Source organism: Loxodonta africana, chromosome 23 (genome assembly GCF_030014295.1).
Source record: "Loxodonta africana isolate mLoxAfr1 chromosome 23, mLoxAfr1.hap2, whole genome shotgun sequence".
NCBI classification, from domain to species: domain Eukaryota; kingdom Metazoa; phylum Chordata; class Mammalia; order Proboscidea; family Elephantidae; genus Loxodonta; species Loxodonta africana.
The window spans coordinates 3,892,620-3,906,648 of record NC_087364.1 but is presented as its reverse complement, the minus strand read 5'-3'; the positions used below and the strand labels follow the sequence as shown (position 1 = coordinate 3,906,648).

General features: G+C 41.9%; 1 protein-coding gene across 1 annotated transcript in view; it reads right to left on the bottom strand.

Annotated features, from left to right (window-relative positions):
* COL4A1 (collagen type IV alpha 1 chain) overlaps window positions 1-14,029 on the bottom strand; it is a 173,545-nt gene that overhangs the window by 36,195 nt on the left and 123,321 nt on the right. Inside the window, exons 22-26 of the mRNA XM_064275232.1 lie at window positions 12,554-12,649; window positions 9,935-10,018; window positions 9,304-9,374; window positions 2,980-3,171; window positions 2,252-2,420 (exon numbers count right to left, since the gene is read on the bottom strand). Of these exons, the coding sequence (XP_064131302.1) occupies window positions 2,252-2,420; window positions 2,980-3,171; window positions 9,304-9,374; window positions 9,935-10,018; window positions 12,554-12,649 (612 nt within the window). The remainder of the gene's footprint in view (window positions 1-2,251; window positions 2,421-2,979; window positions 3,172-9,303; window positions 9,375-9,934; window positions 10,019-12,553; window positions 12,650-14,029) is intronic.

The following is a 14,029-nucleotide window of genomic DNA, read 5'->3' as shown; positions in this document are numbered from 1 at the left end:
TACTTGATGCCATTAAGTCGTTTCCAACTCATAGCAACCCTATAGGACAGAACACAACTGCCCTATAGGGTTTCCAAGCAGCGGGCTGGTGGATTCCAACTGCAGACCTTGGTTGGCAGCCAAGCTCTTAACCACTGCGCCACCAGGGCTCCCATATCCTCTTACGACTCCTTAAAAAAATGATACTTGAGCATACCTAGACAGAGAAGCCTCAGTCTATATTTTTCCATTTCTTCCCTCTACTTTTCTAGAATCTTTCAGAGAAAGCAACTCCTTTCCCCCAAATTCATGCCCAAAATGACCTCGATGCTTGTCTGATATAAGAATTTCTTCAGAGTCACAAAAATCTGAATAATCTACAATAACAAAAGTGACATGGCCTAGTGTGACTGCCAAAAGGATTTTTACTGTTCTCTCTCAATTTATCAGCCAGTACTAATCCTAAGTTTCTTTGAGGCTGACCTACATTATGTTGACTTGGTGGTAAATTACCTTCTTTACATGATAAATGTGTGACAATATATTGCCCAAAACAGTGCAGGTGGATAAAAACCCATTACCATCGAGTTGATTCTGACTCACAGCGACCCTATAGGACAGAGAAGAACTGCCCCCAGAGTGTTTAGTTTTGTGCAATCTTCTACAGCCCGGGAAAATCTCCCCTATCACCAAGGCTTTCCCTGCTAGGAGACGTTGGCCCAGCCATCTGGGTGTGTATATGCTGCCTCAGAAATCCACTGGGTGTCAGCATTTAGCTTTTAGCAGAGGATCAAATGATCGCCTCAATGAATGTGTACACTGAACCTACCTTATAAGAATTCAAGATATTTAGGGCAATAAAAACAAAATTAAAATAAATAAATAAATTTTTTTTTTTTTAGTACCAGTCCATGCATTCTTCGCCTATGTTGTTGTTAGGTGTCATTGAGTCAGTTCTGATTCATAGCGACTCTATGTGTAACAGAACAAAACACTGCCTGGTCCTGCGCCATCCTCACAATCCTTGCTATGCTTGAGCCCATTGTTGCAGCCACTGTGTCCATCCATCTTGTTGAGGGTCTTCCTCTTCTTCACTGACCCTCTACTTTACCAAGCATGATGTCCTTCTCCAGGGACTGATCCCCCCTGACAACATGTCCAAAGTATGTGAGATGTAGTCTCACCATCCTTGCTTCTATGGAGCATTCTGGTTGTACTTCTTCCAAGACAGATTTGTTTGTTCTTCTGGCAGTCCATGGTATATTCAATATTCTTCGCCAGCACCACATTTCAAAGGCGTCAACTCTTCTTCGGTCTTCCTTATTCATTGTCCAGCTTTCACATCCATATGATGTGATTGAAAATACCGTGGCTTGGGTCAGGCACACCTTAGTCTTCAGGGTGACATCTTTGCTCTTCAACACTTTAAAGAGGTCCTTTGCAGCAGACTTACCCAATGCGATGCATCTTTTGATTTCTTGACTGCTGCTTCCATGGCTGTTGATTGTGGATCCAAGTAAAATGAAATCCTTGACAACTTCAATCTTTTCTCTATTTATCATGATGTTGTTTATTGGTCCAGTTGTGAGGACTTTTTGTTTTCTTTATGTTGAGATATAATCCATACTGAAGGCTGTGGTCTTTGATTTTCATCAGTAAGTGCGTCAAGTCCTCTTCACTTTCAGCAAGCAAGGTTGTGTCATCTGCATAACGCAGGTTGTTAATGAGTCTTCCTCCAATTCTAATGCCCCATTCTTCTTCATATAGTCCAGCTTCTCGTATTATTTGCTCAGCATACAGACTGAATAGGTATGGTGAAAGGATACAGCCCTGACGCACACCTTTCCTGACTTTAAACCATGCAGTATCCCCTTGTTCTGTTCAAACGACTGCCTCTTGATCTATATACAGGTTTCTCATGAGCACAATTAAGTGTTCTGGAATTCTCATTCTTCATAATGTTATCCATAATTTGTTATTCTTCAGCTACGGATTATGGTAAATACAGATTTGTTATAGGTTACACCCCTGGCAACTAGGCTTTTACAATCACTGAAGTAAACACAGCTCTGGCAGATGAAAAAGGTTAAGATCCTAATCTAAAAGGTGTATGTGTTGGGTCTGGATAGCCTAGTAGCTCTATAGAAGGTAGACAACTGAAAAACAGCACTGTCAATAGTTCCTCCTTCCTTCAAGAGCTGAAACCAAAGCCATGTCTCCTGCCTCTCTGAACCCAGTGTTCTTTGGGCAGCTTTTGCCTGTTGCCCCTCACCTGGGAGGCCTGGTGATCCAGGGTTTCCAGGAAAGCCTGCTTGTCCTTTGTCACCAATTGGGCCAATAGGACCAAACCCTGGTGGACCAGGAGGGCCGATGTCACCGCGACTTCCGGGGAATCCAACTCCTCCAGGAGGGCCACGTTCTCCTTTTAATCCTACTGAGCCCTAAAAACAAAAAAGAAGGAGGGACCTTATCAGCTGACATACCAGCCACTCCAAACCACATCACATTTTCCAGCCATCTGCAGTAAATAAGCACTAGAGTCCAACTGGCTTACATTCATTTACTTCATCAACCCTCCCACAAAGGTCAACAGGTGGTTAACAAAGAAAACCAGAATTTTTTTTCCCCTCTAAGCCTAGAAATAATTTTCCCCTCCCCACCCAAGGACATACTTCAAAAAATAAGATACTTCTATCTTGAATCTTTTTTAAAGGATTGCTTTAACACTACTAACTTTAAATTTCACCTCCACATCCAACATATCTGAACCTTTTTAGTTCCCCCAATACATCAGCTGACTCTGATCCATTATCTTCTCATCTTCAAGCCAGCGCCATCCAATACCCAGGTTTGTAGACTTGAGTTTTCCCATGAACAAATTCGTTTATGATGGTCACAATTCAGATCATTTATTGAAAGTACATAGATATGATTCAAGTAATTTGTTTCTTTGCAGACCCATTTATACAACGCACATTCAAAGTATGGAAAAAAACATACCGGTGAACCTTTGGGTCCAGCAAGACCAGGACGGCCATCTCTTCCAGGGGATCCTGTTCTCCCCGGCATACCAGGTTGTCCTGGAAAACCTGGGTCTCCTTTGTCACCTTTGAGTCGAATATCAAAGTAAATCTCTCCAGGTTCTCCCTTGGCTCCTGGCTGGCCCATGAGCCCAGGCGAGCCTTGTGGCCCCTACAACAACAAAGCATCATGACGCCACAGAATACATCTGTCTGTGTAACATACCAGCTTAACTGGTAACACAGTCAACAATGAAAACAGAATCGAGAGGCCACCTTCTTTAAAAAATGCCAATGTGTTTAGATCTCATCATTCATTTTTTAGAAGCAAGACAATAGCTATGTGAACACAGCTCTGATCTGACCTTACTAGTGTTTCTTTCACAAAACTTTTTTTTTTTAATTTATTTATTAGGTATTCTAGAGAGACCCAATTAGAGGTGGAAAGAGTAATGGAATGGCATTGGGCACACAGCTAACTGTGCACCCAATGAATTGTCCTCAGATAACTTTCTTCCCCCTTACTACTGTTAAACATTTACAAGAAGGTGTTAGCAACCGTTAGAAGAAAAAACAGCAAAGCTTTTCTTGTGGAGGTACCAATTGTGTGACTCTTGGGGTCCAGGAACTGCAGAAATGGCTTCTGGGTGTATGTGGTGGAGGAGAGTCAATGACGGCTGGGAACAGTGATGTTATTTCTAAGTCTGGACAGTATTGGGAGTCTCTTGGTGGAGGAAACAGTTAACGTGCTCAGCTGCTGACTGAAAGGTTGGAGATGCCCAGGGGTGCCTCAGAAGAAAGGCCTAGTGATCCACTTTCAGAAATTCTTTTGAAAACCCTATAGCTCACAGGGAAGCCCTGGTGGCGCAGTGGTTAAGGGCTATGGCTGCTAGCCAAAGGGTCTGCATTTCGAATCCACCAGGTGCTCCTTGGAAACTCTATGGGGCAGTTCTATCCTGTCCTATAGGGTCGCTATAAGTCGGAATCGACTCGACGGCACTGGGTTTGGTTTGGTTTTTGATGGAGCACAGGCTCACTCTGACACAAATGGGGTCACGATGTGTCGGAATCAACTTGACATTAACTGGTGGTGGTGGTGGTGGTGACTATGGAAATTCCACAGGTTTCCTTTTACTTTCATACCCCTATTCCAGAGGAGATAAAGACTTCCAGGGCAAGACTGAAAGAGGAAGCTCTTGGAAGTGAATATCTGGCCAGCTCTAAAATTATTATGGAGCCTTGTGGCACAGCCGTTAATAGCTCACTGCTAACCAAAAGGTCAGCAGTTCGAATCCACCAACTGCTCCTGGGAAACCCTACGGGGCAGGTCTACTCTGTCCTATAGGGTTGCTATGAGTTGGAATTGACTCGACGGCAGCTGGTCTGGCTTTTGGTTATACTTATTATGAACAGCAGTAGAATAGAATTGACTTATTCCACAAGAGACACACATTAGAACACGTTTTCAGTTCCTGGAAAGTAAAATCTGTAAGGGATGCCCACACTCGCAAACAGTTCTTCCTCTAGTCACTCTGAGGGTCAGATTCGAGAGGAAAATTGCAAGGGTTTCAATAATCATCCCAATTACTTGTTCTCTTAGGCCTGGGAAATCAACATCTTCAGTTCACCTGGCTAACTTGACAGAATTCAAACTCTTGCACAATTCACGTAATTTGAATTCCTTTCCATAAACTCCCTCTCAAAATATTCTTGGATACATCTGTGCATCACAGACATACACATACTTCTGTATTTCTATGTATAACATATGCTTCTCAAGGAAAGAAGACCAGAAACATTTCAAAATTCATACAATTTTTTGAGTTAAAAAAACAGCCGTCGTTTATCCCATGCCTAACATGTCATGTCATGATCCTTTGTATCATCTCCAGTCCTGATTGAGACTTTGGAACACTATAACCACCATTTAACCGATGAGGAAATCGATACTCAGTGAGGTGAAGTGATTTTTCCCAGACGACACAGGCGGCAGGTGCTGGAGCTGGAATGCAGTCACGCATTTCTGCTGCAGAGCCTGGGCTTCATCTACCACATCATGTGAGCACTCAAGAAAGTCAGATGCTACCTAGTCAAATGTGCTCATCAGACAAATGGGGAGACTGAGACACAGAGAGGCTAAGTGACCTGCTCAAAGTCAAACAAATGGCAAATTCAAGACTAACCCAGATGCGGCTGACTTATTTTTCTGCCCATATTGCTTCCCAAGAGCTAAAACAAAGCAGGTTAAAGAATGGGAGCAGTTGGCCTTCCTATGCTAAATCTGGGGGAGTGACACCACTTGGATGCGCATCTAACACCATCCAGCACCCTTCTAGAAGCATCAAGAGTCAGCAACTCCTCTCTCTCTGCACTGGCCAATACTACGTAAAAGTTTAAGAGTAATTAAAAATTCAGTTTCCTTAGTCTCAACCCTAGTCACATCTCAAGTACTCGGCCACATGTGGACAAACCAAAAACCAAACTCGTTGCCATCGAGTCAATTCCGACTCATAGCAACCCTGCAGGACAGAGTAGAACCGCCCTGCAGTGTTTCCAAGGAGCGGCTGGTGGATTCCAACAGCCGACCTCTTGGTTAGCAGCTGAGCACTTAACCACTGTGCCACCAGGGCTCTGGCTACCAAACTAGACAGTACAGATACGGAACATTTCCATCGTTGCAGAAGGTTCTGTTTGACTGCACTACAGCTGATCTGAGCTGATCCTGACCTCTAGAACAGGACATTTCATTCAGACCTACTCAAGAATGGTAGAAGAAGCCCAGTCTGTTTGCTGTGGTCCCAGAAACGGCAACGAATTATTCCAAAGAGCCACCCACCAGAAAAATTGGCAGAGGATCATAGAAAGTTCATTCTTTGAGGTAAATGCCAGTGAACCCATAATATTACTTTTGAATCTGAAAGGAATCGTGGTGTTTTTTAGATTTATTTCTTGAGTTAATATTAGCCCCCACACGTCCTTAAGGAGCCTGGGTGGTGAAGAGGTTTACGATTGGTTGCTAATCTAAAGTTTGGCAGTTCGAACCCATGCAGCTACTCTGTGAAAAAAAAAGGCCTGGCAAACTGTTTCCATAAAGATTACAGCCAAGAAAACTCTATAGGGCAGTTCTACTCTGTAACATATGGGGTCATCATGAGTCAGAATCGACTTGACAGCAACGGATGTTTTTATATATCCTTTAAATCCCAGCAACAATGGGCTCAACCATAACAACGACTGTGAGGATGGAGCAGAAGCGGGCAGTGTTTCGTTCTCTCGTACGTAGGGTGGCTGTGAGTCGGAACCAACTTGATGGCACCTAACAACAACAACAAACCCCAGCTAAAATTAGACTCCCCCGTGAAGCCTTTCCTTCTCCTGTGTTTCCATGGCACTTTGGGCAGTCCTCGTTACAGAAGTTACCGTTCTTTATTAGTAAAACCTGTCTGCATGTCTGTCTTTTCTTTGCTCTGTAAGAGTTTTGAGGATAGAGGCCAAGGTTTCTACCTTTCTGTCCTTAATATCTGGAGCAAAAAATATGTTTTAAAAGTTGATGTTTAATTGGCAATATTTACCAATAAAAAAATAAACACCAATGTAAGAAATTATACCCAATGCATAATTTGCTCAACCTAGAAGTCTCCTCATGTTATTTTGTGGTGATTGCTCACAGCCTAGAAATTAAAGTTTTTTGATTACATGATCATATGTGGAAGAATATAATTTATAAAAAATGTAATCATAATTATCTTCACAGGTACCTGTACTTTTTATTTCAGGGAGACATCTAGATCCTTGTAAAAGTGACATTTGTGACTCTAGGACATTTCATGCAAGTTCTTTATCATACATCTTCCTGATCCTAAGTGACTCAAAGTCCTTTGATCCACACTCCTTAAGATAAATGTTGAGGAATCGAATACTGCCTTGAAAATCTAATATTTGCTACCTAAACTGAAGAAGAGCTAAGGAATATGCTGTTCACTTCCAAAAATGGGGCCATTCTGGGAAAAGCCAAGAAGAGTAAAGTTCAGTTAATCGCCCCCGATGACCATGGAACCTTCTCTGATCAACTTATCATTCCTTGTCTCACTCAGAAATCAAGTCTTTTGGTATCTGTCATTCTTTCCCAAAACCAAACACTTGGCTTTCAAAATGAAATTTCACAGAAATGCTACTTGGATTTAAAGTCAGAGCATCTCACCATTTTTTGTTTTATTCTATTATCTGGTATGTTCTATGGATTAGTGGGTATTAGAGGTTGAATTGTGTCCCCCAAGATGTTTCAATCCTAAGCTGACCTTATTTGGAAATAGGGTTTTGTAGATATAATTGGTTAACATGAGGTCATACAGGAGTAGGGTGGAACCTGATCCAATATGGCGGGTGTCCTTAGAAAAAGAGGAGAGACATAGACTCAGAAGGAAGACAACCATATGAAGACGGAGGAGGCAGAAGCTGGAGGTATGCTGCCATAAGCCAAGGAATACCTGGGGCTGCAACAGGCTGGAAGAGGTGAGGAAGGATGCTCCCCTAAGAACTTCAGAGGGAGCAAGACCCAGTCATCACCTTGAGTTTGGACTTCTAGCCTCCAGAAATGAGAAAGAATAAATTTCTTTTGTTTTGAGCCGCCCATTTTGCAGTGATTTGTTACAGCAGCTCTAGAAAGCTAAGAGTAGGTATCTCTTTTAGCCTCTGGACAAATTCAAAATAAGAAGAGTGTATTTTTGAGCTGTTAAGCCAAAGGGCTATAATATAGCTTCAAACAATATTAAATTATTTATCCATAAGTCTACTTTTAGAAAATTTTTCCATCTATGGAAAGAATGGCACTCCAGATGGAGAAGACATGGGAATTTATATATTTTTTGAATATATGTATTTGTTATTTTCTTCAGTACCCTGATTTCTCCTGAGTCACCCTTCTCTCTCACCTCTTCTAACTTTTTCCATTTTTATTAGATTTTGGGCTTGGGGGAAAGGAGGGATCTAGGCTGATTTTCAGCCAGAGATGAAGCAGGAAGTAAACCAGGAAAGCTGAGCAGATAAAGGCCTATAGACAGAGGTTAAAAGCAACCTCTTCTGCTCCCTTCAAAATTCTTCTTTCTTTGATCGCCACCCCAGTCAAAGTTTCCCAGTTATCTGAACTTCTCATTTATTTAGAAATATTCAAAACAACTGCAACTTCTCACCAGCTCCCCAGGCACCAAGGAAGTTCTGGAAAGCAAACGCCCGAGATCTAACTTCAAATGGAGAGAACCAGTGCTGAATTCCAGCTGTTTCATTCCTGTTGCAACTAACTTTTGCCCTAGCCCTCCCTTATGGAAGCTTTCAGCAATGTTAGAAAAGAAAAAAAAAAACTTAAAAGAATTTAAAGAGCTATACAAAAAAAAAAGGTAATGTTAAAGACATGACTTCAAATTTCTGACCAAAAAAAACGGGGAAACAAAAGGGATGACGGAAACAACAGAAACTAGTAGCAGATGGCTTTCAAAGCTTAGAAGAACAAAGAAAATGCAGGGAGAACAGTGGCATAAGGTTTAAAAGCTTTAGAAATAGAGCTTTGAAATAATTTCCTTCAATATTTAAGATTATTATTATTCTCTTCCATTTAACAGCTACTTTTAAAACAAACTAGAGAAGCTAAGAAGCTAGTGTTTTAACTGAAAGATGTCATTTATAGATTCCAAAAAAGCACCTATATAACAGATGTTGGTGGCAGGGATTTGTGAAACATAAATCTCTAAGAAGGAGAATAAAAAACTATTTCTTTTACCTAGAGGAAAATAGGTCAATGATCCTGGATCTCTTTAAAAAAAATTATCCATGCTAAACCTATTCACTAATAAGTTTTTGGATTTTCTGAAATGATGTCAACTTCTAAGAGCAAAAGTAACACAAAAAGACAGCAATTTAATCCTATATGGTAGCTGCTTAGAAGTGACTCTTGGTGGTACCATTTGCTTCAAGAAATCCCAGGGACCCTGCAGGAAGGGGACACACCACCAGCAGGCTGCACCTGGACACAGAGAAGCTGCACCTGAATTCTGGCCCCGTGAGAAGAACAGCAGTTGAGACACGCGTTCTGGATTTAACAGGGCTGCTCATTTTCGGTGCTCCACACACGAGCTAATGACAAGGGTCAAATGCTGTAGAAATTCTAGACTACTGGGCAAAATAACACTTCGCCAGCCCCCAGATACATCAGAAGCCATTTCTGCACAAATACAAAAAAAAAAAAAAATCCAGCTTTGTTTGTTGGGTTGCAGCCTCTAATACGTATACGAACTCAAGTAGGTTTACTTACCGGGAGTCCTTCCAGACCATCCCTTCCAGGTGAACCTCTGTCCCCCTTGGCTCCTGGCTGTCCTGGGAAACCTTTCAGAAGCAGGGTTGGGAGGGGGGGAAGCGGAGAACAGAAATGCAATACATCATTCCTAATAACTCAAAACCTTTTTTCAAGATCCAAAAGCATAAAGGTCTTTACACAGAGTGGATGGATGTTTGAAAAAATCTCAAGAGAGTAATAACTAAAATGTCCTAGGATGGGTTCAGAAAGAGAAAAGGTGACCTCCAACGCTTGCAAATAGCACAGAACTCGGAGTGCTACCTGGCCCCTCCTTCTACCATACACCACTTTCAGGAAAAGCATCCTAATAACTTCTTTTGAGACAACTAAACGTATGGAGCTGAGTGAACACTTACGTAACTATCCTTGATTTAGGTAGTCTTCACCACCCCAAGATTATAGACCATCTTGATAATTTTCAACAATGAGGACACATCCTGAAAGCATGGCTTAAAATTCTCATTACCATTCTTTAGTTTTAAATGCTGAAGGATAAGTCTCTCAATGGAGTAGGACGTAGTTTCATTGTGAAGGTGTCAAACCACTGAAGTCAATTTTGACCGGATCCTTTTCACATTACAGGTCTTACCTATTTCTCCTGGGGGTCCCTGTGGCCCTGGAGGCCCTCGGATTCCGTCTATGTCACAGTCAAGGCAACTCTCCCCTTTTTGACCTAAAAAAGGAAACATTGGGAACTTGAATGCAGCATACAAACAGAAGTCTCTGCTACGTGCTGACAGAAAAGAAAAAGGCGGAGATGGCTGTCGTTCACAGTGTTCTATTCAAATTTATGTTTTTTCCTTTAGAGCCAGCACGCCCTCCAGACGTCTCTATGTGCTCACGGGGTGACCCTTTGCAGTCTGCCATGTGCTCTTCTTTCTGAGGTCACTGAACAGGCCCGTTGCCTTCAGCATGTTTCACCTGTAACTGCTACTGTACATTTAAATGAATCCTGGTCTTTCCACCTTGCAAAAGGATAGGAGCTGCCTGAAAAAAGTGATGCAGAAACTCAGTTCTGCCTATCTTCCTGAGAATATCTGGCCATTATAATTTTGTCTCTAATTCTAAAACTTCCCATTGTTTAATTTTTTGCTTTAGTGTTTTTTGTTTGATGTTATTAGTCACTGTTGAGTTGATTTTTCACTCGTAGTGACCCCATGTGACAGGGTAGAACAGCTCTATAGTTTTCTGGGCTGTAATCTTTATGGAAGCTGATCATCAGGTCTTTTCTCCCAAAAAGGTGCTAGGTGGGTTTGAACAGCCTATCGGTTAGTAGCCAAACTCTTAACCGTTGTGCTACCAGAGCTCCTTTTAGCATTTTTCAGTGAACTATAAATATATCTCCCAGACTTTAAATCTATGTTACTGGATGGCTGTCAATGTGAACAAGAAGCCAAGAAAACGGATAACCTGACTCGACACCAGGAACTAGACTAGGAGACAGAAAACCAAGAGAAAATGCCTTTCTTTGGAAGTTCTAACATGTCTTTATTTTCAAACTAGGCTGGACAGCTTTATGGTGTCTTAGATACACCTGTGTCTTAAATGTTAAAGTATCTAGTTTCTAGACACAAATCAGTCATAATATACAGCAGAAGGGTTGTATGAAACAGTCCATACTAGGGTGTCGTGGAGGTTTGTCTTTATGACCCTTCCCTTCCTTCCCTAACTGGCTGCTCCCAGCCTCAGGCACTAGTATTACATGCTCCATCCCATGGGCCCTGTTGACATAAATGGAAACAGGATCAACGAAGGTTGCTTCATGTCACTGAAACATTGACACAGGCACACTTTTCATCTGTACTGTTCCAGGGGCAGAACTGGGCCCCATTAATGGGATCTAACAGAATTCGGCCAAGTCCTGGGCACTGTGGAGTGCTATAGGTGTTTCTGCTCTCAAGGCTACCAGTGGGTAGGGAGACGCATTAACAAACTATTATCTGGGTAGGATGATAGTTCTTCAATATGAGGACAAAGGGAAGAAAGAAGACTTTGGGATTCTAAAACAAAAAACCAAACCCATTGCTATCAAGTCAATTCCGACTCATATTCACCCTATAGGACACAGAAGAACCGTCCCCATAAGGTTTCCAAGAAGTGGCTAGTAGATTTGAACCGCCAGCCTCTTGGTTAACCAACAGCCTGAGCTCTTTACCACTGCACTTCCAGGGCTCCCTTGCAACTTGGGGGATAAGTAAATAAGATCTCAGTCTGAAAAACCTTCTGACCATAATGTGGAACAGCCCATCAGAGAAAGTACCTATAACACCTGGTAACTAGAGGAATTCATTTCAAACCAAGTGATAGATGGACTCTGATGACTTCTAAGATCACTGCCATCTAAGACCCTGCAATTTATGTGGCTGCTAAAATTCTAAGACATTAGCTGAAATTGTTTCCCAGGGAGCATTTGTGTTTCAGACTTCTGAGGACCAAAAATTCTTTACAATCTAAGGGCACAAATGATACAGAATGGTGCTGAAATTCTGGAGTGGCTTCATACTCTCCAGTTATTAATAAGCATATAAAAACTGAAACATGCATTATTTATTATACTCTAATACAGGGTTGTTGATGCAATGATAATCCATCTCTGCTTCCAAGATTGCTAAAGAGATTAATATATCCGCCCTGTACCAATGTTACAGTAAACACTTGAAAAGATTAAAGACAAAATTCAGAGTCAAGGATAAAATTGGTTGCCCCACCAGCAGCAGGATGGCTCACACGGATTATGTAAACATGGCTTGGGTATGAGTGGATATTCCCATTCCACGGGCAGATTTATGATTTGGCTTGAAGGAAAGACTTTTGTTCTTTGAGAACAGAACTCTCCAAATTGGAACTGAAAGATCGTGACAATATGTGATCTGATTGGGAGTTTAACCTGCTGACCATATCCTCATCAGGAAGCCTGACCTCACAGCCCATGGAAATGGCAAGGAGCAATAACTGTGTCCTGAGCTGTGCCTTCCTATTCCCTCCCAGATGACAGACACCTGTCTCTCAAAAGCTCAAAATCACAGCTATTCCAACAGAGCTGCCGGAAGATAATTATTCTAGGAATGGATTTTGAGGGCAGTTCCAAATATAAGGAAGAATATCCTCCAGCCCACTCCAACCCCACTCCACAGCCTGCAGACATGTGGAAGTACATCACACTTACGTATACAACTGCAGTTAAAAAAAAAGAATTGAAATTTCTTACCTTTCTCGCCGACTTCCCCTGTCAATCCTGGCTGCCCTGGTCTTCCAGGGGGACCCTGATCACCTGGTGGTCCCTGCTGACATTCCACAATTCCATCTGAAATTGATTTAAGAAACGATAGAATTATTCCCACTAAACTGAAATCAGTTATTTTCACCCTCTTAATTCAGCTTCTATTATAAAATCAAAATATTTTAGGCTCTTTAATAAGTGCTGGAAATTCAACTTTAGCTTGCGTCAACACAATCCTAGTGTATTAACGTGAAAAACACAGCCAGCGTACCTACCACGTTAACTACCCACCATTGCTACTTGACAATTTCCTGTTTTACCATCGTAAAGCACCGTTCAGTTCAGAAAGCCTTTTCCTATGCATTTTTTCATTTTCATATTGCAAAGTGGGAACCATCAGCCTAATTTACAGATATAGAAACTGAGGCTCAAAAGATTTAAGTGAATTATCCAGGGCCATACATTTGATGAAGTTGATGCTGAGACCTGAACACATTTATTCCTTTGTTTTTCCGAAGCAAATGACCAGAAAAATAATCATTATTTTAGACAAGCAGACTACCCTGGGAATATGGCTCCAATGGTTTATCCATAATCAATTCTCAGCATCATTTATGAAACGAGGCATGAAAATAAACAACAGTACTGCAAACACCATCTGTGACAGGAAGTTAGTTAAAAAAAAATATGGTTCTATGTTTCAGAGACAGACCGTTAGAGAGCTTACACTTTCTTCTCTGATATTTTTTAAGAAAAACAGCAGAGTAAACAATTTAAGAGTCCCCAAGTGGTGCAAACTATTATTGTGCTTGGCTGCTAACCAAAAGGCTGGAGGTTCAAGTCTACACAGATAGGCCATGGAAGAAAGGCCTAGCAATCTACTTCCAAAAAAACTGGCCATCTGAAACCCTATGGAGTGCAGTTCTACTCTGACACACATGGGGTCACTGTAAGTCAGAGTCAACAGCAGCTGGCGCTGGTACTAGGGAGCAATTTCACATCTGTTTTCTGCCTGGAGCACTCTCACGTGAGTCTAGTCCAAACATTCATGGCTTTGAGCTCAAGCTTCTCCATCTTTCCCTTTACTCTATGTCCTTACAATCACAGAGAGAAAAAACGACTGAGGCTCCAGCAGTCAACTGGCCATCCCCAAGATCACGGTAACATCATGGCGCCCAGGGTCTGCGTCTGCCTGTGCAGTTTCTAGCTCTGGCTCACAGGTGTCAACCAGAGGTAACAAATTCAGCTTTCCCGCCCCAGCGTTCTCCACTTTTTATCCAGGTACCAAGTGGGCAATGGCGGCTTTGCTCTTCTGAACAAGAACATCTTTAAAACAAGGCAAAAACCTCCTTGTTTCGTTAATTCAGTGGAAAAAGTTACTTTCAAATGCATGAGAATTGTAGGCTGAGGGGAAAGCCTTCTTGTTTTTTCTGCTGGTGGTTCACTGATTTTTCGGGGCATTTC